This window comes from Tupaia chinensis, unplaced genomic scaffold, assembly GCF_000334495.1.
Source record: "Tupaia chinensis unplaced genomic scaffold, TupChi_1.0 Scaffold000069_1, whole genome shotgun sequence".
Lineage (NCBI taxonomy): Eukaryota > Metazoa > Chordata > Mammalia > Scandentia > Tupaiidae > Tupaia > Tupaia belangeri.
In genome coordinates, this window is record NW_006159529.1 from 285503 (window position 1) to 308303 (window position 22801).

The 22801-nt window shown below is 48.6% G+C and overlaps 1 protein-coding gene across 1 annotated transcript in view; it reads right to left on the bottom strand.

Annotated features, from left to right (window-relative positions):
• The window catches only part of SLC18A2 (solute carrier family 18 member A2), a 55775-nt gene that overhangs the window by 30963 nt on the left and 2011 nt on the right, over window positions 1-22801 (bottom strand). The window contains exons 2-7 of the mRNA XM_006142223.2: window positions 18749-18875; window positions 10107-10228; window positions 9661-9882; window positions 7730-8081; window positions 315-373; window positions 3-19 (exon numbers count right to left, since the gene is read on the bottom strand). Of these exons, the coding sequence (XP_006142285.1) occupies window positions 3-19; window positions 315-373; window positions 7730-8081; window positions 9661-9882; window positions 10107-10228; window positions 18749-18875 (899 nt within the window). The remainder of the gene's footprint in view (window positions 1-2; window positions 20-314; window positions 374-7729; window positions 8082-9660; window positions 9883-10106; window positions 10229-18748; window positions 18876-22801) is intronic.

The window sequence follows — 22801 nt, forward strand, 5'->3', positions numbered from 1 at the left end:
CTGCTGGAGAAGGCGAACACTGCCGAGAGAGAGGGGCCGGGACCGCTCGTCAGAGGTGCCTGGATGACTCTGGGCAGAACTGTCCCACACAGGAGCATTTCTGAAGCCTCCCTCAACCTGCTGCGGCGTTTCCACATTAACCACCTTGTACTGTGCTCCAGGAAGACGTCTCTCCATGGACGGATTTCTGCAACTGTGGCCATGATGGACACCACCCCCATGCCCACCGACCACATTGTATTCTTAATCCCCACCTCTAGGGCACCAGGGCCCAGGCTGAGACCCACACTCAGAAGGGGCCATCAGACACTTACTAATAGTCGAGACAAACATGATACAGAATCCTGCGAACATGGGAATTGGGTAGCCGATTCTGCAAAACACAAACACGAGGAAAACCTGGTTACTGCTGGGTTTTTTCTTCCCCCAAGGCTTTATATTGACTCTTTTCTGGTTAGCTTTAGAATCAGGTGAGTAAGTGTTCAGCCGACTTTTCTGAAAATTCATATACTTGACGCTTCCTATGTGACCTTTTCGTGTTTGACTATCTTGGAACGTGAATACATTGATGGACTGCCACTCGGAACAGAAATTTCTCTGCAATAAATGTTAACACAATATTGGCAAGTAACCCAGAACACAGCCAAAATACACAGCCCAGACTTCCATCATTTTTAAAATTATTCCTTTAATTATAGTCTTTGCTGGAGCTTCCCCAAAGGGACAACTGCAATCAAATGATTCTGGTAAAAGGCCATCAGGTGATTCAACTGGCAGCAAAGACAGCCGTACCAGGTCTAAGAGGCATTAAGAAAAAAGAGTTTTAAATGCGCCTCCCTGTCAACACCATGAGGCCACCTTTAAAACATACACCTCGATTTCTGTGCAAAAATCCCAAATCCAAATCACTCCATGAAACCACTGCCCACGTAGGGCTCTGGCACCAGGCCAACAGGGGTGGTGGGAAGGTCCTGGCCTTCCTATATCGCACATCTGACTGGATACCCAGCCCTGGCACTTAACACATGGAAATCTTCTCTTGGTCCCACAGAAAGCCCATTCCCACCTGCCTCCCAGGACTGGAATATAGACAGAGATATGAGTCCTAAGCTGTCTACCAGGGTGTCTGGAGTTTAGCATGCTTTAGAAATGCCATTTCCAGACCAGCAGTTGGAGTAACGGCTATGTCACTGGACTCCCATGTAGATGACCAGGGTTCAAGTCCCGGACCTGGTGCCTTAAACTCACACTGGGCACATGTGCATGCGTGCCCAAGATCCTGAGAGGAGAATGGAGAAGGGATTACACCTGGGGGTGATTTCTCACTTTCTGTCTCTCTGTCTCTCTCTGTCTTTCTGGTGAGCTCACACGCCCTATAGCAAAAACCTCTAAAAAAAATAGTAAAAATTAATTAATGAATGAATTACAAAATAAAACCATAGGGCAAGGAGCCTGCAGGTGGCATGGTGGTTAAGGGTATTGGACTCCCACATCGCTGACTGCAATTCAAGTCCCAGACCTGGTGGCTTGCATTTTCCATTTCCCTCTCTCTCTCCCTTTCTCTCACTCTGTTCCTCTCTAGTCAAATTAAAATAAACAAATAAAGTTAAATAAAAAACAATTCTTAAAAATAATAAAACCACAGGGCTGGCCAGCCCATAGCACAGTCAGCACTATGCATAGAAAACTGGATGGACACAGCTGGCTGCAGTTTGAATCCTGGCCCTGGCAGCTTTAAAAACATGCCCAGCACATATGTTCTCATGCCCCAAATCCTAACAGGATGGATACACGAAGGAAAAAGGACTGTAGTGTGAGCACGCCCCACTGGGAAGTATTAGCTTTTTCTCTCTGGCAAACGCACATGCCCTCCAGCAATGAAAGAAAGAAAGAAAAAGGCTTTTCATTCATTAATTAATTAACTATAAAAACCACAGGGCCGTGTACTCATAGAGGGTTCCTTTAGCCACCCAGATCCTGCATTTCTTTTAGAAACACTGCAGCTATTATTTTGTTTTGTTTCGTTTTCAATTCCTTGGCGGTTTTAACCAAGCATGTTGGCACCAAACAGCAAAGCTAAAAAGGAACTCAAAAGCCAGCTAATCCACACCCTCCTCTTAGGTGAGAAAACTCAGGCTCAGGTGGAGCAGCTCAGAGCAAGCCACTGGCTGCGGACAGAACCACGCTCAGGCTCTGCCCTCCCGCTGCAGGGCACACGGTGCCTGCACTTCCGGGCCTGGCCCAGTCACTGATGGGCCGCCCACTGCTTCATGCCTGGCATCACCCCTCCTCGGGGCTCAGCCCAGCTCGTGGATAGAGACCTTCAGACTCTTCTAGCACCCCACTCACTCACCTTGGAAGGAAGACTGACAACTGTCAATTAAGCAGGGGGCAAACTACTGATACCTTTGTCTTGACAGTATCTCCTAAATGGACAGCCTGGACATCCCGACATCCGAGTCAGCCCTTGTCTCCATTCAATGCGTCTCAATTAAGCCGCCTTAGGGCTGATGCTGTGAACCTTTCACCAAATGTCCCATTATCCTCCCCTGGTGAGTCATCCCAGCCCACGGTCAGCCTCTGCAGAGCATCAGGGAGCACTTAATCCAAACATGAGTAAGACTAAAAGTCATAGATTGAATCCCTAGAAAAACATATCAAGCAATAAAAGTTATATTCATCATATATAGCTAGATAGTCAGTGGAGAAACCCCAGATACCCTTCAAGGGCGACTATCAACCCATACTTTTTCTCTAATGCTAATAATTAGTTTATCTTTGTCGTAGAGACTTAGGCGAGCTCCAGTCTCAGGACCACTGAGGCTGTCATTCCCTCCGCCATGGTAATGACAAAGGGAAGCACAGAGGCCGAGAGGCCATGGGGACAGGAGAGGTGGGTGAGGCAGTGCCTCCCTTTCAATAAGTGCACACACTCATGAAGGGGGAGGACACAGGCTAGGAACGGCAGTAAAGAGAATATTGCAATTGGGTCTGACTGTCACAGCCAGGCTGCCAATCCTTCAGTAAATGAAAATCCTCAGGTTTAGCCCTCGGGTCTGCCTGTCTGTTTCAGTTACCAGACACGTGCAGGGAGCTCCGTGGGCCACAGAATTCTCATTTTCCTGGGGGTACACCCTGCTCTCCAACACACGGCACAAGTAGAGTCTTTGCTCTGTGACAGACGCTCTCATTCCACTCTCAGTTTCTTCTGGTTTTAGAAGCAAAGACACCGTCATACCCTCCCTATCAAAGTAACGGTGTTCAGTATGGGAGGTCTCGTTGCAGAACAGCTGGTTCCCCGTCCACTGAGAAGCTGAAAAGGTCACTGCTTATTCCTACAAGCCCACTTCAGACCAACTGGCTGAGGCTGGAGAAAAAAATCACCCAGTAGATTTTGTAGAGATTTCATGCCCTTTGGCTTCCTCCTTGTCTTTTAGATGTTAGCTAAGATTTATGAAGAAACATAACTGTTTTCAAATAGACTAGGTAACTATGGAAATAAATTAAGCCATTGAGGTTGCCTTGACAAAAAGCAGACCACGGGGACAATGACGAGCTGAGGAGCAAGCCAAGGGAGACGGGCCCAGTGAGAGTTAAAGCCTCCCCAAGTCAGTCTGTTGGTTTGGAGTACCTTTCGGCTCTGAAAATACTCCTCTGCTTCCAAAATACTAGGACTGGCCCAAAAGCTTCTGTTAACAGTCTCTGCAAGCCCTTGTGCCCCATGTTTTCGACCTCTCTATAGTCATAAAAATTAGGGGACTTGGAAATGTTTATGGGGAAATGAAATTAAAGTACCCAATGAATATTTGAGTGCAAACAAATTTTGAAGTCTGTACATAGTTTTTCCATATCACATATTTCCATTTCTCCCCACTGCTGGGATTTGAGCACACACGCACATGTGACAGGCATGGTTTTCATGTCACTGGGTCCAACATTCAGCTGCGTGGTTGGCCAGGTGAGCTCCAGCACCCTTAACCACCAGGCCTCAGGCTGGCCCTCCATGAAAGTTTGAAGATTCCCACATACAGATATTAACAACTTTTAAATGCTGTTTAAGCACACTTGTTTATGAAAACGTCAGTCATGCATCTCGGTGACTAAGCATGTGATTGGTGCAATTACCTCCAAACACTATTTGGAATGGCCCAGGAGGCAAGACTATAGTAGCAAAGAGAATGTATTTGTCCCTTCTACAAACCACAACCATTTTAAAAGGACAACTGCGTTCATTCCATTGATTTGCTTATTATCGTTGTTAAAATGTGTCTGCATTGGGACCAGCAGTTAGCATAATGGCTATGTCGCTGGAACTCCCATGTAGTCGACTGTGGTTGGAGTCCCGGACCCGGTGGCTTAAACTCACACTGGGTGTGTGTGTGTGTGCCCACAGATACCAAGAGGAGAATGGGGGAGAAGGGATTGCGGTGTGGCCATCCCCCCTGGGGGGGGATTTCTCGCTTTCTGTCGCTTTGTCTCTCTGTCTCTCTTTGTCTCTCTGGCGAGCACATGTGCCCTATAGCAAAAACCTCTCTGAAAAAAAAATGTGTCTGCATTGGGGCCAGCAGGTTGCGTGGTGGTTGAGGCACTGGACTCCCATATGGTTGACTGCAGTTCAAGTCCCAGACATGGTGGCTTGTATCCTCACTTTCCCTCTGTTTCAATGTCTCTCTCTGGTCTAATTTTAAAAACAACAATAATAATAATAATAAATGAAGTTAATTTAAATAATTCTTTAAAAAAATGTGTTTGGGGAACCAGCAGTTAGCATAATGGCTATGTCGCTGGACTCCCACGTAGTCGACCGCGGTTCGTGTCCCGGACCCGGTGGCTTAAAACTCACGCCGGGTGCGTGTGCGTGCGTGCCCAAGATCCCGAGAGGAGAATGGAGGAGAAGGGATTGCGGTGTAACTATCCCCCCTGGCGGGTGATTTCTCGCTTTCTGTCTCTATGTCTCTCTCTGTCTGTCTGGCGAGCGCACACGCCCTACAGTGAAAATCTCTCAAAAAAAAAAAATGTGTTTGCATTTCCATATGACCAGACTGCACAAGAACATAAAAATCATTTTAAAATTTGCTAAGTAGCTAGGGGTAACCAGTTAGAGATTAGAATTTGGTCTCAATAATTTCTAAAGTGAATTGCCCATCATCAGCAAAAGACTAAATTTAACAAGTCACAAAATAAAATTGAGATTCTCTTGGAGGACTATCTTCTTTTGGAGGCCCAAGCCTAAGTCTTAGATGGCTGCAACCTCAGAACCTTTGGCATATTTAACAGGGGAAAGGCCTCCTGATTTTAAACGAGCTTCTACCCCATGATATAAGCAGAACATTCAAAACAAGAATGGATCTTTAAAAAGCTTTTCATTTGCCATTTGCATTTGGAAGACTAGAATACTCCCATCATTTTGAGTTTCTAAGTATTACACAGTGCAGCTAGTAACATTTCCACCCAAGTGATTGGCAAGGCATTATTACGATAATGTCCTCAATTTTCACATATAGTATTTGAGCTGTTTGCTTTCTCAGAACACAAAACCCTGAGCTGGTTTCTGTAATTATACCAGATGCATTTTAAAAAACGCTCTTAGACTCGAAAAAGAAAGAAAACAATCCTGCAACTACTGAGGTCTGTTTGGTTTTGCTCTGGAGAATAGTGGAGCCAATGTCACCTTGACAATGGTGCCTGGGGTGGGCTCGCAATCAGCCCACGGCTGGGTTCTTTTGCTTCGGGTTTTACGTAGAGGCCTTACAATACACACTGCCATGCTGGACACGGCTTGGGAGTGTTAGAATCGATTCAATGGCTCCCGCGACTCACCATGGGCACATCAACAGCAACCTGTGTGTCCTGGAGGAAGGTGACATTGGCATACTCTCTCTGAGCCACCGCCACCACCCCAGGCTTCCTTACTTCATAGGCCGCTGACCCACAGGACTCTGCTCTCAGAAGGGCCTTGTGGCTGGATTAAAGCTCTGTTGTTGGGACTAGCAGTTAGCGTAATGGCTATGTCGCTGGACTCCCATATAGTCGACGGTGGTTCGAGTCCTGGGCCCGGTGGCTTAAACTCACGCTGGGCGCATGTGCGTGTGTGCCCAAGATCCCGAGAGGAGAATGGAGGAGAAGGGATTGCAGTGTGGCCATCCCCCCTGGGTGGTAATTTCTTGCTTTCTGTGTCTCTGTCTCTCTCTGTCTGGTGAGCGCACACGCCCTATAGCAAAAAAAGAAAAAAACTTCTCCAAGAAAAAAAAAAAAAAAAAGCTCTGTTGTTGCCATGTTGAAATGCTGAACATTATCCAAGGACCCACACCTTTGCTTTGCACCGGGCTAAACAAGCTATGTGGTCCTGCTGCCCCACCCCATGGCAAAGCCAGGGGAAGTGTATGGACCTCCCTGCTCCCAGCCTATGGGACACTGGACTGACCTCTCAAAATTGTTTGGCTCACTGGCTCTTCCATTTGGTTTTGCAAGCTTTCATGGTTCCCAGCTGCCCCGACACCAAAGCCCCAGTCCTCCCTGGCCTAGCATCTGGGGGCTCTTACTTGCAGCCCAAACCAGCCCTAGCTCCCCAGCCCTGTCCCCACCCCGCCACATTCTCTTTTCTGTGCATAGCCCGAGTCTTTGTTCCCATTCCTGAGCCTTTCACAACAGGACTCCAGGCCCTCCCCTCACTACCAGGTTTGTGTTTCTGCCTATGGGGCGACACTGTACACGGCAGCGAACAGCCACTCACTCCATTGTCCCAGCTCCTGCTCTTTGCAACTGACACCTTCTAGCTGCCATCCCCTGTCCCACTTTGTCCCCCACATACTGGACATACATGGGCTGTCTCAGCTATGGAACAACTACTTCCTGCGTGGTTCCCCGACAACAGAGAAGCAAAGGATTATTCCAAATAACACAGGTCCAAAAGGCATCCAGATGAGCACAAAGTTAGCGTGGGCAGCATGGACTGTCCAGACAATGGCCTCCATTCTCCTACCTTTGCGCCTGTGGACACAGCTAAGTAAACTGCAGACGGGAAAGAACACGGCCATGCCCTCGCCCTCAGCTAAGAGTTCCACCTACGCAGCAGTATTCCCGTCACTCCCCCTTTCCCTGCCCGGGCAGCTGCTTGAGCTGGTACTTGCCAGCTCTAGAAGACACCACCTTGGCTTTCTGCGAGGAAGTGCACGAGTAGAGGTGGAAGGCCGCAGAAAGCCATGTGGCATGGAAGATCTGATGCAAGCCATGGTCGCTGCCGAGTTCCAGCTGCGCGAGGATGGCTTGGACAAATGGACTTAGAAAATCTGAAGCTGAGACCGAAGTTCTCCTACTTGGAGGACTTGGTCCAGGGAACTTTGGTCTTGCCATCTCAGGACCCTCCAGCCCTGGCCCAGCTAGGATTGCTGACTGCAGATGACTGAGTAGGCTGGTCTGGGACCTATCCCAGGTCTCCCGTTCACCCCCAGGCCTCCCAGGTCACCCTAAGGCTTGTGCCACCATAGCCTGGCATTTTCTTAATTTTTGAGCAATAAAGGGGAGAACAGAAAGGTGGAACAAGTGGGAAATCATTTAACCACTGGTCTCTGAAGGCCAGGAGATAAAGGGAAGCAGCTTTTCCCAGCTCACTCACCACTGAGTCTCCATTTTCTGATAAATGAAGAAGCAGATTCCAGGGGTAAATGACCGCGGAATGAGACACAGACAACACGCTTCCACTCACTCGATGTCACGCGATGTAACCTACCTGTTTGTCAACAGTCCTACGAAAGGGTTGGTGAGAAGCTGGACAGTGGCTTTGGAGGCAAACAGCAGGCCGACTTGCACGTTCTCATTCAGGAGGTCTTTATCTTCACTGGGGCAGTCGGAGGGGGCGGTGGATGTGTTGGTCACCATGTGCGGTGTGGTGGCCTTCTGCAGCAGCCCTCTTTGAGAGTCTCTGGTGGCATTGCCGGTGACCATGGTGGAGTTGTCATAATAGGAGAAGATGCTCTGGAAGCTGCCCGAGGTGGTGGGTGTATGCACAGGGCTGGCAGTCTGGATTTCCGTGGCATTTTTTTCATGCTCAATGCTGTACAGATAACTCGGGATGATGGGGACTGGGGAGAAGAGCAAAATGGGAAAGTGCTGATCACACTCAAGCCCTCCCTGAGACAAAAGCCAGCACCACTATGGCCATGTGAAATGTCAGCCGAGACCCAGAGAGGTGGTACGCCCACTGCAGAGGGGGACCCTTGTGTTAGATGCCCGTGCCAGCACCAGCTCTGTGTTGCAGCACTCAGTTCACGAATGACAGCAAAGTCCCAGAGACTCTGTGAGCCCCATCCACTCTCAGAGGCAGCTGCTGTGCAAACTGACTGGCCACAGAGATCGCTATCAACACACTTTCACAGGCCTGTTTGATTCTGTAGAGACCAGGTCTCACGATGTCACAACCCTCCTGCCTCAGTCTCCTGGGTAGCTGGCACTACAGGTACACTACCATGCCCAGCTTTCAGGTCGGCAGGGAACTGAACTGGCTTCTCGTGTGGCCTCAGGCTGCCACGCAGTAGCATCTACCAGTGCATGCGACTGTAGCAGGGTCCCATGGGAATATTCTAGAAAAGCCAACTGTGGTCTGAAATGAAGTCAGTGCTGACCTGGGGTCAACTGCTGCTTCTCAGAAAGAGAGGCTCAAAAAGACATTTAAATGGATAAATCGAGGGAACAGAAATCTAAATTTCATTAGGTCTTAGAAAAAAAAAAAAAAGCTGCAGGAAGTGATCATTTGAAAACTGTGTGACAGGTCCACTTCATCTTTCTATCATGGGAGTGAGAATCTGCCGTTTTTCATACAACGCGTTAGATGTGAGAAGTCCCAAGACTTCCATAAAGGAAAAGCAGAGCCTTTTAAATATACTGGAAGCTTTGAGCACACGTGTGACGGTAGGGCCTTCAAGGCAAAAGAGAGCTGAGGCTCTCCTCACTGAACCGGGATGAAAACCTGATTCCTGGGTGCTTTGAAAACGGGTGTGAGCATCTGCAGATAGAAGGGGATAAGCTACCACCTTATAGCCTAAAGTTGTTTTTTTTAATTTTTTAGTCACTGAAAATTAGGATATATTTAAGGCAAAGCATGCCAAATACTTTTCTCTTTATGGGGCAAATGAAGAGACCTGGATGGCAATGATTGAAATTTTTCAAAACTCCATTCTACACAAAAAGGCTAGACCCAGCATTGTTCAAATTGCCCTTGAAAGGGGCTACCAGGTTCCTGCCTCATCACTAATACAGTGTATTTAAATGTCGCCTCCTTTCTGGGGGAGCAAAGACTGGTGACTTGCTCCTTCAGTGGTTAGGCTAAATTACTGACCCACCTTTCCAGGTAGCATAATAATATGCTAAGTGTCACTTTGAACTCTGGGACTTACTCCTCTTTAATAGAAATCTTCTTCATCGCGGTGCAAGTATGCAAGGGGAAGCAGGAATTTATCAGGAGGAAACATAAGCTCTGGGTCTTATCGGATGTCACAGCTTCTGACCTGACCACCAGGAAATCGAAGCCGCGAACAGGGCTCCTCCTAGACCCGCACGGCAGTCCTGGGGATGTATTTCTTTGCAAAGCGGTTCTCGGCCCGGCTGGAAAGAAGCGGGGCCCGGAGGAAGAGGAGCCCGGGGCGGGCGCCCACTCCCACGTACCCACGACGGTGAGCAGCATGTTGTCCAGCAGCAGCGCGAGGAACACGATGAACAGGATGAGCTTCCGCGAGCGGCGGCTCTGCAGCAGCCGGCCCCCACCCCCGTTCAGACTCCACCCGGCCACATCAGGGCCAGTCGAGAGCCGCGCGCGCACCCGACGGCCCCGGGCGCCCCAGGCTCCGCTCACCCGCCACAGCGCGTCCCCACGAGCGTCCGTGCTCCCTAGTCACAGCGCCCACGAGCGCCGTCGGGGACCCGACTTGGGGCGTCCAGGGAGCTCCCCGCTCCCCGCCGCCCCCGAGGGCCCCACCTGTCCTACTGCGCGCTCGGAAGGCGCCGGCTTCCCGGGGATCATCGCGCTTTGGGGGTGTGGGGGGCTCCCTCTCCCTGCGCCCCGCTGTCCTCTGGCGCGGTGCCTTGCGCGGAGGGAGCGGGATGGGCGTTACCTCTGCGTCGCCCGGGCCTCCGCTGGAGTAACCTGCGCTCTGTCCGCCCCGGCGAGTACCGCGAGTCCGGGTCTGTCCGCACCAGCGCCAGGCGGTCGCCGCTCAGTTTACCGGGTCCGGCTCTGACGTCAGGGCAGAGAAGAGGCGGGGGGCTGGGGCGCCCCGGTCTCTGCCCTCCCTCGCCGTCGCTGCGTGGCAGGAGCCGCCGCCTCCCTGTCCCCGCCCCTGGCGTGGCCAGCCCAGACCCGAGGCAGACCCCTCGCCCGCCCCCGCGCCAGCCGCCTGTCGGAGTGCCCCGGGGACCTGGCGGGGCGAAGTGGTAGGGGAGCCGAAGGTGGGGCTAGGGGCCTAAGCGAGGGGAGCTCCGGTGTGAAAGGTCGGGGCCAGTGTGAAGAGGCGGGGACCTGTGCTTCTTTCTGTCCCCAACAGGGGCCAGAGTGGCTTTGAACAAGTCGTGTGACTCTTTGAGACTCAGTGTCCCAAAATCATAGGTGATAAGCACTAGGGACAGACTTCTTGACTGGGGAGCCGCCCTTTGCACCCCACCGTCTCTCCGTCTCTCCATCTCCCATCCTGGTGGCCTGGTGTAGAATGCCACTCAGTCTTCGTGCTATGGGCACCCTCGGTTGGTAATGGAGAAAGAGGATCACTCCTGGTGTCACCTCACAGTGACAACAGCAGGAAGTGAGAGCCCCAGGCTCTTGAGTCCCAGTCGCAGAATGAGGGAGCAGCAGACTTGGGTTCTGGGCGGGAACTCAAGTCTAGGTGAGGGCCTGGCACCATGGTGAAAGAGCTGGGCCGGCGGGGCAAGCTGCCCTGCCACGTGCTGCACTCCTGTTCTGCAGGGGACTGACCGCTGACCTGCCGGGTGTACCTGGGCTCTGATTAACAGGTGGCTAAGAGGGACAGCAAGTGGCATGGCGGATAAGGTGCTGCACTCCCACATGACCAACGCCACAGTTTGAGTCCCAGACGTGGCTTCTTGAAAATCATACCCCACACCTGTGCATGTTCAAAATCCCAGGAGGGGAATGGAGCAGAAGGGATTGTGGTGTGACCATAGCCCTGGGGGTGAGTCCTCACTTTGCTTCTCTCTGTCTCTCTCTGTCTCTCTCTGTCTTTCTCCAGGGAGCACATACACCCTGTGACAAAAACCTTTAAAATTTTTTTAAAAAGAGAGAGAGAAATGATTAAGAAAGAATGACAGATCCCCCACAGCCCAGCATTCTGCCTCTCTTAATCACCTCCTTTTGTTTTTTTAGGTCTTTGTCATAGAGGACCTACAACCCCACTTCGGCTGTCACAGTAAAGTCTACCATCAGAAAACGAAAGGAATTAAAAGACCAGCAGAAACTCCACAGACACTTGGAATATCAGTAACCTACAATGAATGGGTTAATTCATGAAACAAAATTGCCTAGGCTTGTTGTTAGTTGTAGTAAACTTTTATTTTTGAGAGATTTTTTGCTATAGGGCACATGCGCTCATCGGAAAGACTGAAAGAGACAGAAAGTGAGAAGTCACCCCCCCAGGGGGATAGCCAATCCACAATACCTTCTCCTCCATTCTCCTCTTGGGATTTTGGGCACATATGCACACACATCTGGCATGAGTTTTATGCTGCCAGGTCTGGGACTCGAACTGTGATACACTGATACACTACATGGGAGTCCAGTGACGTAACCATCATGCTACCTGTTGGTCTCTGAAATAGATATTCTTTTTTTTGAAGAGGTTTTTGCTATAGGGCGCATGCACTCGCCAGACAGACAGAGACAGAGAGACAGAAAGCGAGAAATCATCCCCAGGGGGGATGGCCACGCCGCAATCCCTTCACCTCCATTCTCCTCTCGGGATCTTGGGCATGCACTCACACACGCCCGGCGTGAGTTTAAGCCACCGGGTCCGGGCTTAAACCATGTTCGACTACATGGGAGTCCAGCGACATAGCCATTACGCTAACTGCTGGTCCCGACATACTTATTTACATTGCAAATATTGCTTTTCCAAGAGACTTAAAAATTAAAGTCCTTCTATTAACCATTTGGGGAAAAAAGAAAAGAGGCAGGGTGCCTGTTTGTGATTGATCTACAGCTGTTAACCTCACTACCAAGGGGTGAGAGTCTACCTTTGGCTTCCAAGTCCTTTTTAGAAACAAAGAAACAAAGACTGCCCTCTCACAAACCCGGAGCTCTGGGGTTCCTTCTGGAGAGCCAGAGGATCGGGAGCTGGCTTCTTGAAAAGCCACTTCGAGTTAACGTGATCCTGTCAGTCTCTTGGCAAAAGTCTGACCTTGTTTTATTAATGTTCGCTTGTTGTCAGCAGGAGGCTGCTTCCAGCGGCAATGTGATGTGTGGCTGTCCCCATGCGCTCCACCTCCCCGCTTCCTTCCAGAAACCTCCCCAGCTTCCCATTGCTATCCCCCATGTGTGAAAAATGATGGTTCGATAGGTAAGTAGGTCAGTAACACTCCGGATGTCCCAGGATGTGTGCAGCTTAAATATTAAACGAGAAGGAGAGAAGGAAAATCACTTAGGAGGAGAAAGCAGATGGCACAGAGATGTTTAAGGTGGCTGTGAAGGGTAGCACCTTTGGAGTGCCCCCAAAGTGCCTTCTCTGAAGTTTGAGAACCCAAAGATGCAGATCCTAACGCAGGGACCATGGTGACAGAGAGATGTCATGGTTAAGGTCTCTTGTCAGGTTGCCAAGGTCCCAGTCTGCTCCTTTTATTTATTTATTTATTTATTTATTTATTTATTTATTTATTTATTGCTTCTTTCAATTTCTGTGATAGAGCACACACACTCACCGGAGAGATACACACAGAGGAAGAGAGAGAGAGGGAAAGTGAGAAACCACCACCACCCCCAGGGGTTGCCCTGCCACAGTCCCTTCTCCATTCTCTGCTCAGGATCTCAGGATTTGGGGCATGCATGCATGCATGCATGGTGTATTATTCTCCAAGTTGCCAGGTCTGGGACTCGAACCATGCCCTTGGTCATGTGGGATCCAGCTGCCTTAACCACTGGGCTGACCTGAGTCTACTACTTCTTTTTTTTTTTTTCTTTTTTTGGAGAGGTTTTTTTGTTTTGTTTTTGTTTTGTTTTTTTTTTTTTGCTATAGGGTGCGTGCGCTCGCCAGAGAGAGACAGAGAGACAGAAAGCAAGAAATCAACCCCCCAGGGGGGATGGCCACGCCGCAATCCCCTCTCCTCCATTCTCCTGTTGGGATCTTGGGCACGCATGAACACACGCCCGGCGTGAATTTAAGCCACTGGGTCCGGGACTCGAACCGTGGTCGCCTACATGGGAGTCCAGCGACATAGCCATTACGCTAACTGCTGACCCCTGAGTCTACTACTTCTTGACTAGTGACAGCGGGCAAGTCATGTATCCTCTCTGTGGATACTAGGAGCTTTTCATTGGACCTCCTGGAAGGTTGTGAGAATCCAGTGGAAGCATGTGGACAGCCCCTAGCATGTGCCCTGCAGAAGGCCAGAGCTCAGGAAGCGTCAGGAATGAGTGCTGGTCCTCTGCGCCAGGCACTGTGGTTGGTGCTGGGGAGACAGTAAGAGCCCAGACAGACAAACTTGCTGCCCTCAGGGGCTCACATTCTGGTGGCAGCAGCATCGGAAGGGTGGACACAGGAAGCCACACCCAGCTCCAACCAGGCCAGCTGGAGGAAGGTGGCTCCAGGGAAAATGCCAGCCCTGTGTTCCCTCCTCCCCATCTCTACCGTCACGCCCAGAACACCACAGCCACCAGCAGGCTCTTCCATCTTTTTGATGAAACCTCCTAAAATGATTTTTTTTTAAACTGGGTATACCTTACATATTTTTACACTGACATCTAAAATGTTTTTTAAGTAATAAATTTAAATAGTTTGAAGTATATTGCATGCATTGACATTTATACATCAAACTATTGTATCTCCCTTTTAAATGTATCCAGTGGAATATATTATAAAAATGCAAAAACTACCATATTAGACTTAAAAATACAAATTTCTCTTTGATGGTGAAAAAAATGTATATCATGTCCTTTATGCCTTCAAAGTATGTTTTCATTTCATTTCCAACAGAGTTGTACCCTATCCTAACGTTTTATGTTTCTTTACTCATGATAACACATGTGACTTCTGGATTTTCTGTGAAGTGCTCTATTATTAAATGTCAGTGGATCGGAACCAGCAGTTGGAGTAATGGTTACGTCGCTGGACTCCCATGTAGTCAACTGCAGTTTGAGTCCTGGATCCAGTGGCTTAAACTCACGTCGGGTGCATGTGTGTGCGTGCCCAAGATCCTGAGAGGAGAAGGGATTGCAGCGTGGCCATCCCCTCTGGGGGGTGATTTCTCACTTTCTGTCTCTCTGTTTCTCTCTATCTTTCTGGCAAGCACACACGCCCTATAGAAAAAACCTCTCCAGAAAAACAAAAGAAAATGTCAGTGGATCGCGAAAAGTTAAAGACCAACAGGTGGCATCGTGGTTAAGGTACTGGATTCTCACATGACTGACTGCAGTTCAAGCCCCAGACTTGGTGGCTTGCATTCTCACTCTCTCTCTGTCTTTCTGTCTGTCTCTGTTCAAATAAAAATATAATAATGATGGTTATGAATAAAATGAAATCAAATAATTATTTTAAAAAAGAGAAAGAAACATTAAAGATGTATAAAGTAATCCTTAGGGCAACCACCATAAAAATAATTCAAAGAAGGGGGTGCCAGCAGATGGCATAGTGGTTATGTTACTGGACTTCCACATAACTAACTGCAGTTTGAGTCCTGGACCCAGTGAGTGACTTGAAACTCACACTAGGCGCATGTGCATGAGTGCCCAAAATCCAGTAGGAGAAGGGAAGAGAAGGGATTGCAGCATGGCCATTCCTCCTGGGGGGGAGTGGGGGCTTCTCACTTTCCCTCTCACTGTCTCTGTCTCCCTTTCTCCAGCAAGTACACACATCCTCTGGCAAAAATCTCTTTAAAAAATTAAAATGAAAAAAAAAGCAAAAAAGAATAGCTAAACAGCTATCAGAAAAGCTGAACTTCAACAGAATACTAAAAAGTATTGAAGTAATCTTAACAGGTAGGAAAGGAGGAAAAGAAGAACAAAAACTAGGTTGAGCAGAAAATAAAAATAAAATGATAGAGGAGGGGCAGATGGTGGCATAGCAATGACAGGATACGCTGGGAGGCTGATCCACGTGAGAAGCTTCTGGGTTCACTTCTGGAGACCTCCCTGAGAGCACAGGGCACATGAGTGCTTATGAATCGGGACTGGCTGAGGCTAGGAGTAGATCCCAACATTAAGATCCTCTTCAGGGACCAGCAGTTAGCATAATGGCTATGTTGCTGAACTCGCATGTAGTCAACTGCAGCTCGAGTCCCAGACCCAGTGGCTTAAACTCTCACCGGGCGCGTGTGCGTGCGTGCCCAGGATCCCGAGAGGAGAATGGAGGAGAAAGGATTGCGGCGCGTCCATCCCCCGGAGGGGGTGATTTCTCGCTTTCTGTCTCTCTGTCTCTCCCTGTCTTTTTGGCGAGCACACGTGCCCTATAGCAAAAACCTCTTAAAAAAATAAATAAATAAAAATGTTTAAAATTTTCTTTAAAAGATCCTCGTGAGGGTGCTCTCTTTGTCTCTTTTTTACTGCCTCCCTTGCACATAGAGAAAATAAATAAACTTTGAGGGGGATGACTTCTTGCTTTCTGTCTCTCTATCTCTCCGGCAAACACACATGCCCTATAGCAGATAACTCTCCAAAAAAAAAAAAAAAGAGAGAGAGAGAGAGAAAGAGAGGTAAAATGCAACATGTCAAAAATTATATTAAATGTTAATTGACAGTGTAATTTTTAAAAAGAAAGTGTGGATGAATTTTTAAAAATAACCTCAAATCAGGTGAAAAGATGGTGTAAAGGTTAAGGCACTGGATCCCACATGGCCAACTCCGTGGTTCGAGTCCTGGACTGGCAGCTTGAAAATCACAGCAGGCGTGTGTGCACGCATGCCCAAGATCTCCAGAGAAGGATGGAGAAAGGATTGCAGCATGGCCATCCCCCCGGGGGAGTGATTTCTCACTCTCTTTCTGGCGAGAACATATGCCCTATGACAAAATTGAAATAAATAAATAAATAAAACATTTCGAATCCATGCTATCTATAGGAGACACTAAATATAAAGACACAGACAGGTTGAAAATAAGTGGATGAGTGGCCAGCCAGTGGCGTGGTGGTTAAGGCAGCTGGATCCCACATGGCCAATGGAGAGCATGGTCTAAGTCCTGGACACAGCCGCTTGGACAACGCATCTGATGCATGCACGCCCAAAATTCCAAGAGGAGACTGCAGAAGGGACTGGAGCGTGCCATGCTCCCTGTGGGGTGCTTTCTTATTTTCTTTCCCTCTCTCTCCCTCTCCCCTACCTTACCACCCCCAACCAATGCACATGCCCTACAGCAAATTTATTTTAAAAACGTAAATGGGTGGGAAAAGTACATGATGCAAACTGTAAGTACAAGAAAGCTGAAGTGATTATTTCAATTTCAGATCAAATAGATTCTCAAACAAAGCTTTCAACAGAAATATATGAAGGGACTTTCATAATGATAAAACGGGTCAGTTGACAGGAAGACATACATTACACTGCGTATGCACCCAATACCAGCACTCAAAACACATGAAATGAGACGGACAGAATTATAAGAAATAGACTTAATTCCACCAAGTGGGGCAATCGAACACCCCTTTTCAACAATTAATAAGACACATGAGCAAAAAATTCAGCAGTCATAGAAGGTCAAAGCAATTGCATTGGCTACCTTGGCTTAACTGGTATTTCTTTTTCTGGAGAGGTTTTTGCTATAGGGTGCATGTGCTTGCCAGAAAGACAGAGAGAGACAGAGAGACAGAAAGTGAGAAATCACCCCCCCCAGGGGGGATGGCCACACCGCAATCCCTTCTCCTCCATTCTCCTCTTGGGATCTTGGGCACACACGCACACATGTTCTACAGCAAAAATCTTTCCCCAAAAAAGAGAAGGAACTTCCAGGCTGTAGAAATGTCCTGAGCAAAGGTTCTGGGGTGGTAAGCAGTATAGTCAGGAGACCTGGGGTGAGGAGATGATCAGACAAACGGGGAGAAAAAGAGCTTCCGGACTCGAACTGTGGTCGGCTACATGGGAGTCCAGCAACATAGCCATTATGCTAACTGCTGGTCCTTTTACTGGTATTTCTTTACACTGGGCTGTTGCAGACTCCACCTTCTTTTTCGGTGTACATGAACAAGCTCAGGCAAGAACCAAGCGCTGCTTCATTCAGTAGAGCTTTCTTCGTTTTTCTTTTTCTTTTTTTTTTTAATTTATTTTTAATTTATTTTAAATTTTTATTCTTTTTTTTTTTTTTGAGAGGTTTTTGCTATAGGGCATGTGCACTCACCAGACAGACAGAGAGAGACAGAGAGACAGAAAGCGAGAAATCACCCCCCAGGGGGGATGGTCACGCCGCAATCCCTTCTCCTCCATTCTCTTCTCGTGATCTTGGGCACGCACGCACACACGCCCGGCGTGAGTTTAAGCCACCGGTCTGGGACTGGAACCACGGTCAACTACGTGGGAGTCCAGCAACATAACCATTATGTCAACGGCTGGCCCCTGTTTTTCTTTTTTAATCTTTGCAATTGGGCATGTTCCTCCAGACAGAGACAGAGGGAGAGGGAAAGTGAGAAAGCACCCTCAAGGGGGATGACCACACTGTGATCTCTTCTTCGTTCTCCTCTCGGGATGTTGAGCACGTACGCATGCACATCTGGTGTGTTTTTCATACCAGAGGGCAGGACTCAACCATGCAGTTGGCCATGAGGAATCCAGTGCCTTCACCATTACACCACTTGCTGGCCAAGAATTATTAGTTTGGTTTTCTTTTCTTTTCTTTCTTTTTTTTTTTTTTTTTTGGGGGTGTTTTTTGTCTAGAGAGAGAGATTTTTGCTATAGGGCACGTGCGCTTGCCAGATAGAGAGACAGAAAGCGAGAAATCACCCCCCAGGGGGGATGGCCATGCCACAGTCCCTTCTCCTCCATTCTCCTCTAAGGATCTTGGGCATGCATGCACACGCGCCTGGCGTGAGTTTAAGCCACCAGGTCCGGGACTTGAATCTACATGGGAGTTCAGCAACATAGCCATTATGCTAACTGCTGGTCCCTGTTTTATTTTAAATTCTTGACAGTAACTCTATCCCTTGTTAAACATACCTATAAATAATGAGACTACAATTAGAGAAAGATTGCATTTCTTTTTCATGCTTTTCTGGGGTCTTCTGCATAGGCATTGCAAAAGAACATTTTCTGTATAAAACTCGGTCAAATCAACCGGCCTGGTTTTAAGAGAATTGCAAAGCAAATGTCAATTTACTTAAAGGATGCCTTGCTCACTGCCAATGAAATTAAGCCATAGATGCTCTAACTTAATAATTCAATCACTGAATTAACTGGCTTCATGCGGTATTATCTGTGAATGTGGGTCTCCAGGTCTGGCTGCTTTAACAGAATCACTAACCTGTCTGAGGACATTGGCTGTAATTGAAGGCTGCAGAGGAGCCAGCCAGCTGTGACGAGCAGCGTTTTATTGCTTTATGCCTTGACCCTCCACTCTCACCTGACTAATGCAGCGGCCCCGGTGTCTGCCCTAACGGCCACGCAGGCCTCCCATAGCTTACCCTCCTCACCAGGTGAAGAGAACTCCTGCATCACACCACTCCCCTGACTAAAGCCCTTCAATGGCCCTACGTGTGGGATAAGGTCAGAGGTTTACAACGGGATATTCCTAATCTAGCTGGCACCATGGTCTCCATCTTAATTCGTCACATGCGTCTTTGCCCTCTGATCTATTTTTGCATAGAAAAGTCCGTCGTGACTTTCCCAATGACCTAATGAAATTGAATCCTTTTGTGATTATCTGGACTCCTGCATGGCTCCAGCTGTCTCTGTGTGTCCCAGGCTCTCAGCGTTTCAGCCTAGACGCCCTGGCCTGGGACCTGCTCACCTCTCCTTATTGCAGTCAGCCACCGGCCGAGTTCCCCCTCTAGCCACCCTGGCTCCAGCCACCCTGGCTCCAGCCGCCCTGGGCTCCTCTGTCACAGCCTCTGTCCACTCTGTTCCCGTCTGCCTGGGAAGCTCTTTTTCTCCCCCTTTGTCTGATTATCTCCTCACCCCAAGTCTTCTGACTATACTCCTTACCACCCCAGGGCCTTTGCTCAGGACATTTCTACAGCCTGGAAGTTCCTTCTCTTTTGGGGGGAAAGATTTTTGCTATAGAGCATGTGTGCTTGCTGGAGAGACGGAGAGAGATGGAAAGAGAGAAAGTGAAAAATTACTCCTCCAGGGGGGATGGCCACCTGCAGGCCCTTCTCCTCCATTGTCCTCTTGGGATTTGGGGCACACATGCATATGCACCCAGCACAAGTTTCAAACTGCCAGGTTCGGGACTTGAACTGCCATCAGCCATGTTGGAGTTTAATTGCCTTAATATCTATGCTACCTGCTGGCCCCAAAGGTTCTTCTCTCTTTCTCTGGTTAATTCCTCCTTAGCCTTTATGTCTTCTTTAAGTCAAGACACAGGTTGGTGGGAAAGTAAATGGAGGGGAAGGTATTTCTTCTCAGAAGGTCATCCCTGACCCTTCTTTATTGATACATGTCTCCTGGGCTATAGTATTGATAGGCCCCTAAGCCTCTCAGTTCTGGCATTTCTCATTACAGTCAGAATTTATCAGTGTGACTTTTTGATTCATGTCTACCTTCCCTGTCCCTCCCCTGGGAGCTCAGTGAGGGTGGGCCTTCAGGGTCTCATTCACCACCGTATCCTTAGACGGACATTGCCTGGCACAGAGTTCAATTCACGTTTGGCAGGAGCCAGATGGTGGCGTAGGGTAAAACGTGAGGCTTCAGAGTCCAATCCACAGAGGAAGGTTCCAGGTTTGCGTCTGGAGACCTTCCTAAACATGCCAGACACAAAATTCCCTGTGATCTGGGGCTGGTCGAGGCTGGTGACTGTGAAGTAGAGACCTCACTGGAGTGCTGTCTCTCTGTTTCTCTTATGGAAGAAATAAACAAAGGGTTTTTTGTTTGTTTGTTTGTTTGTTTGGTTTGTTTGTTTGTAGAGAGATTTTCACTATAGGGCATGTGCTCGTACCAGAGAGATAGAAAGCGAGATTTACTCCCTGGGGGGAATGGCCATGCTGCAATCCCTTCTCCTCCACTCTCCTCTTGGGACTTTGGGCACGCGCATACATGTGTCCAGTGTGAGCTTTAAGCCACTGGGTCCAGGACTTGAACCACGGTTAACTACATGGGAGCCCAGCAACATAACCATTGCGCCATCTGCTGGTCCCAAAGTTTAAAATAGATCAATGCCATAAATGACTTCAGGTCCCTGATCACTTATGCAGTGAATTCGCCTTCTGAGGGTAACTCAGTGGATCTGTCGATAGGCGCCAGCACCCCTGGGACCTCTTCCCTAACAGGCTGTCTCCTCTGGGCCCAGGGATATGCTTTGCCCAACCCAGCTTCTACGCTCTAAAGAAGTCACTTCTGCCTGGACTGTCTACTCCCTTTCTTCTCCTATTCTAGCCCTCACCTCCTCCTACCTCTTTGGTTTGGAAAACCCTCTTCCTACCATTACACTGACTAATCACAGAACCCACCCAGTTCCTGATGCAGGAAGAGATGGTCATCCCTGCGTTTTAAAGCCTCGTGCAGTCAAATGGCTCACCCTATTCCTCTGCAGCACTGATCATCAGTCATCCATCGCCTTGTCTCCTTCCTGACTCTGAGTCTTTGCTCAGGAAAGTCATTTCTAGAATGTTCTTCCTGCCCTTGGCCAGGGGAGCCCAAGTGTCATCACATGGTCACGGTCACGCCTCAAAGTTGTGTGGCACTTTGTCATGGCACCTCCAAGTCTCCTTCTTCTGTGCCCTGCCCCCACCCCTGGTCACCTCCTGCTCCAACAGCCTCCTAAGGAGCCTCCTTGGTGCCTGTTGCTGCCTCCAGTCCGTCAGTGACTTGGCAGAGCCCCACCATGTTTCCTTAACAAGCCTTTCTCCAGCTCAAGAGCCTAAGGTGGCTCCCAGATACTTCCTGTCCAAACTCGCCTTTTTATGAGAGAGAGATTTTTGCTATAGAGTATGTGTGTTCCCTGGAAAGATAGAGAGAGAGAGAGACAGAAAGCAAGAAATCACCCCCCGGGTATGGCCACACCACAGTCCCTTTTCCATTCTCCTCTCAGGATTTTGGACACACATGCAAATGCACCCAGAGTGAGTTTCAAGCCACCAGGTGTGGGACTCCAACCACGGTTGACCACATGGGAGTCCAGCACCTATATCACCTGCTGATTCTTCTACTTAAAAAATCGCCAGAGGACAAGTACCCACCAGAGAAAGACAGCACCCCCTAGTGGGCTTGGTCACACCACAATCCTTTTTCTTCCTTTTCTCCTTATCAGGATTTTGGACATACACGCACACCTGGTATGTTTTCTTTTTTTCTTTTTTTTTGGAGAGGTTTTTACTATAGGGCGCGTGTGCGCACCAGACAGATCGAGAGAGACAGAGAGACAGAAAGCGAGAAATCATCCCCCAGGGGGGATGGCCATGCCACAATCCCTTCTCCTCCATTCTCCTCTCGGGATCTTGGGCACATATGCACACACGCCCGGCGTGAGTTTAAGCCACCAGGTCCAAGATTCCAACCGTGGTCGACTACTTGGGAGTCCAGCGACATCGCCATTACACCCACCTGGTATGTTTTCAAGCTGGCAGGATCAGAATTCAAGCTGCAGTTAGCCACGTGGGATCCAGCTCCCAAAACATAGCACCGCTCTGCAGGGCCAGCCACGTCTAAACTCTTCTGCCTGGCTTTTAAGGTCATCTACAACCCACCCCACCCCGATTCCTACTCTACTCTAATCAGACTGGCCCCTCAATGCCCAGAAATAGTTATTCATGGTTTTTTCTTCATCCCTGCAACTTTATAAATCCCATTTTCTGACCCTGGAGCTCAGCTCAAATCCTCTCTCTACTGCAAAAGCCATGCTTTAGATAACCTCGCTGCCCTCCCTGGGTCTCTGCCTCTGAGTACACACAAGGCCCCAACAGTTCCCACTGAAACATTTGCCAGCTTGCCCCAGTTGACCAATGCCTTCGTCTGAGCTCTTTCTTTTTTTCTTTTTCTTCCTTCCTCAGCCCCCATCGCCATCCCTTCCTGTCCCGGCCCTCTGACTGGGTCATCAACTCCTAGAAAGCAAAGAATGCATTTCTCCTCTCTGCCTCCTCGAGAGCAGTGCTGTGCACGGTACTACTCACAGAACAGATCTGCAGAGCCACAGGACTGGCAGGGACATGCATGTGACACCTGGCCACAGCCCACCCAGTAGCTGCTCTGCATGTGGCCAGAGCACTCTGTACGTGTGATTAGGCCTAATTGCCGTGTGCCGTGAGTATTAAATACCTATTGAATTTCAAAGACTTGACAGGAAAATGTAAAATATTGTGTTAACAATGTTTATGTTGTTTACATGCTCAAGTAATATTTCAGACACATTATATTAAATAAAATATATCATTAAGACTAATTTCACCTGTTTCTTTTTGCTTTTCTTTCTTTTTTTTTTTTTTTTTTTTTTTTTTGTAGACTTTTGATATTGGCGCCCTGC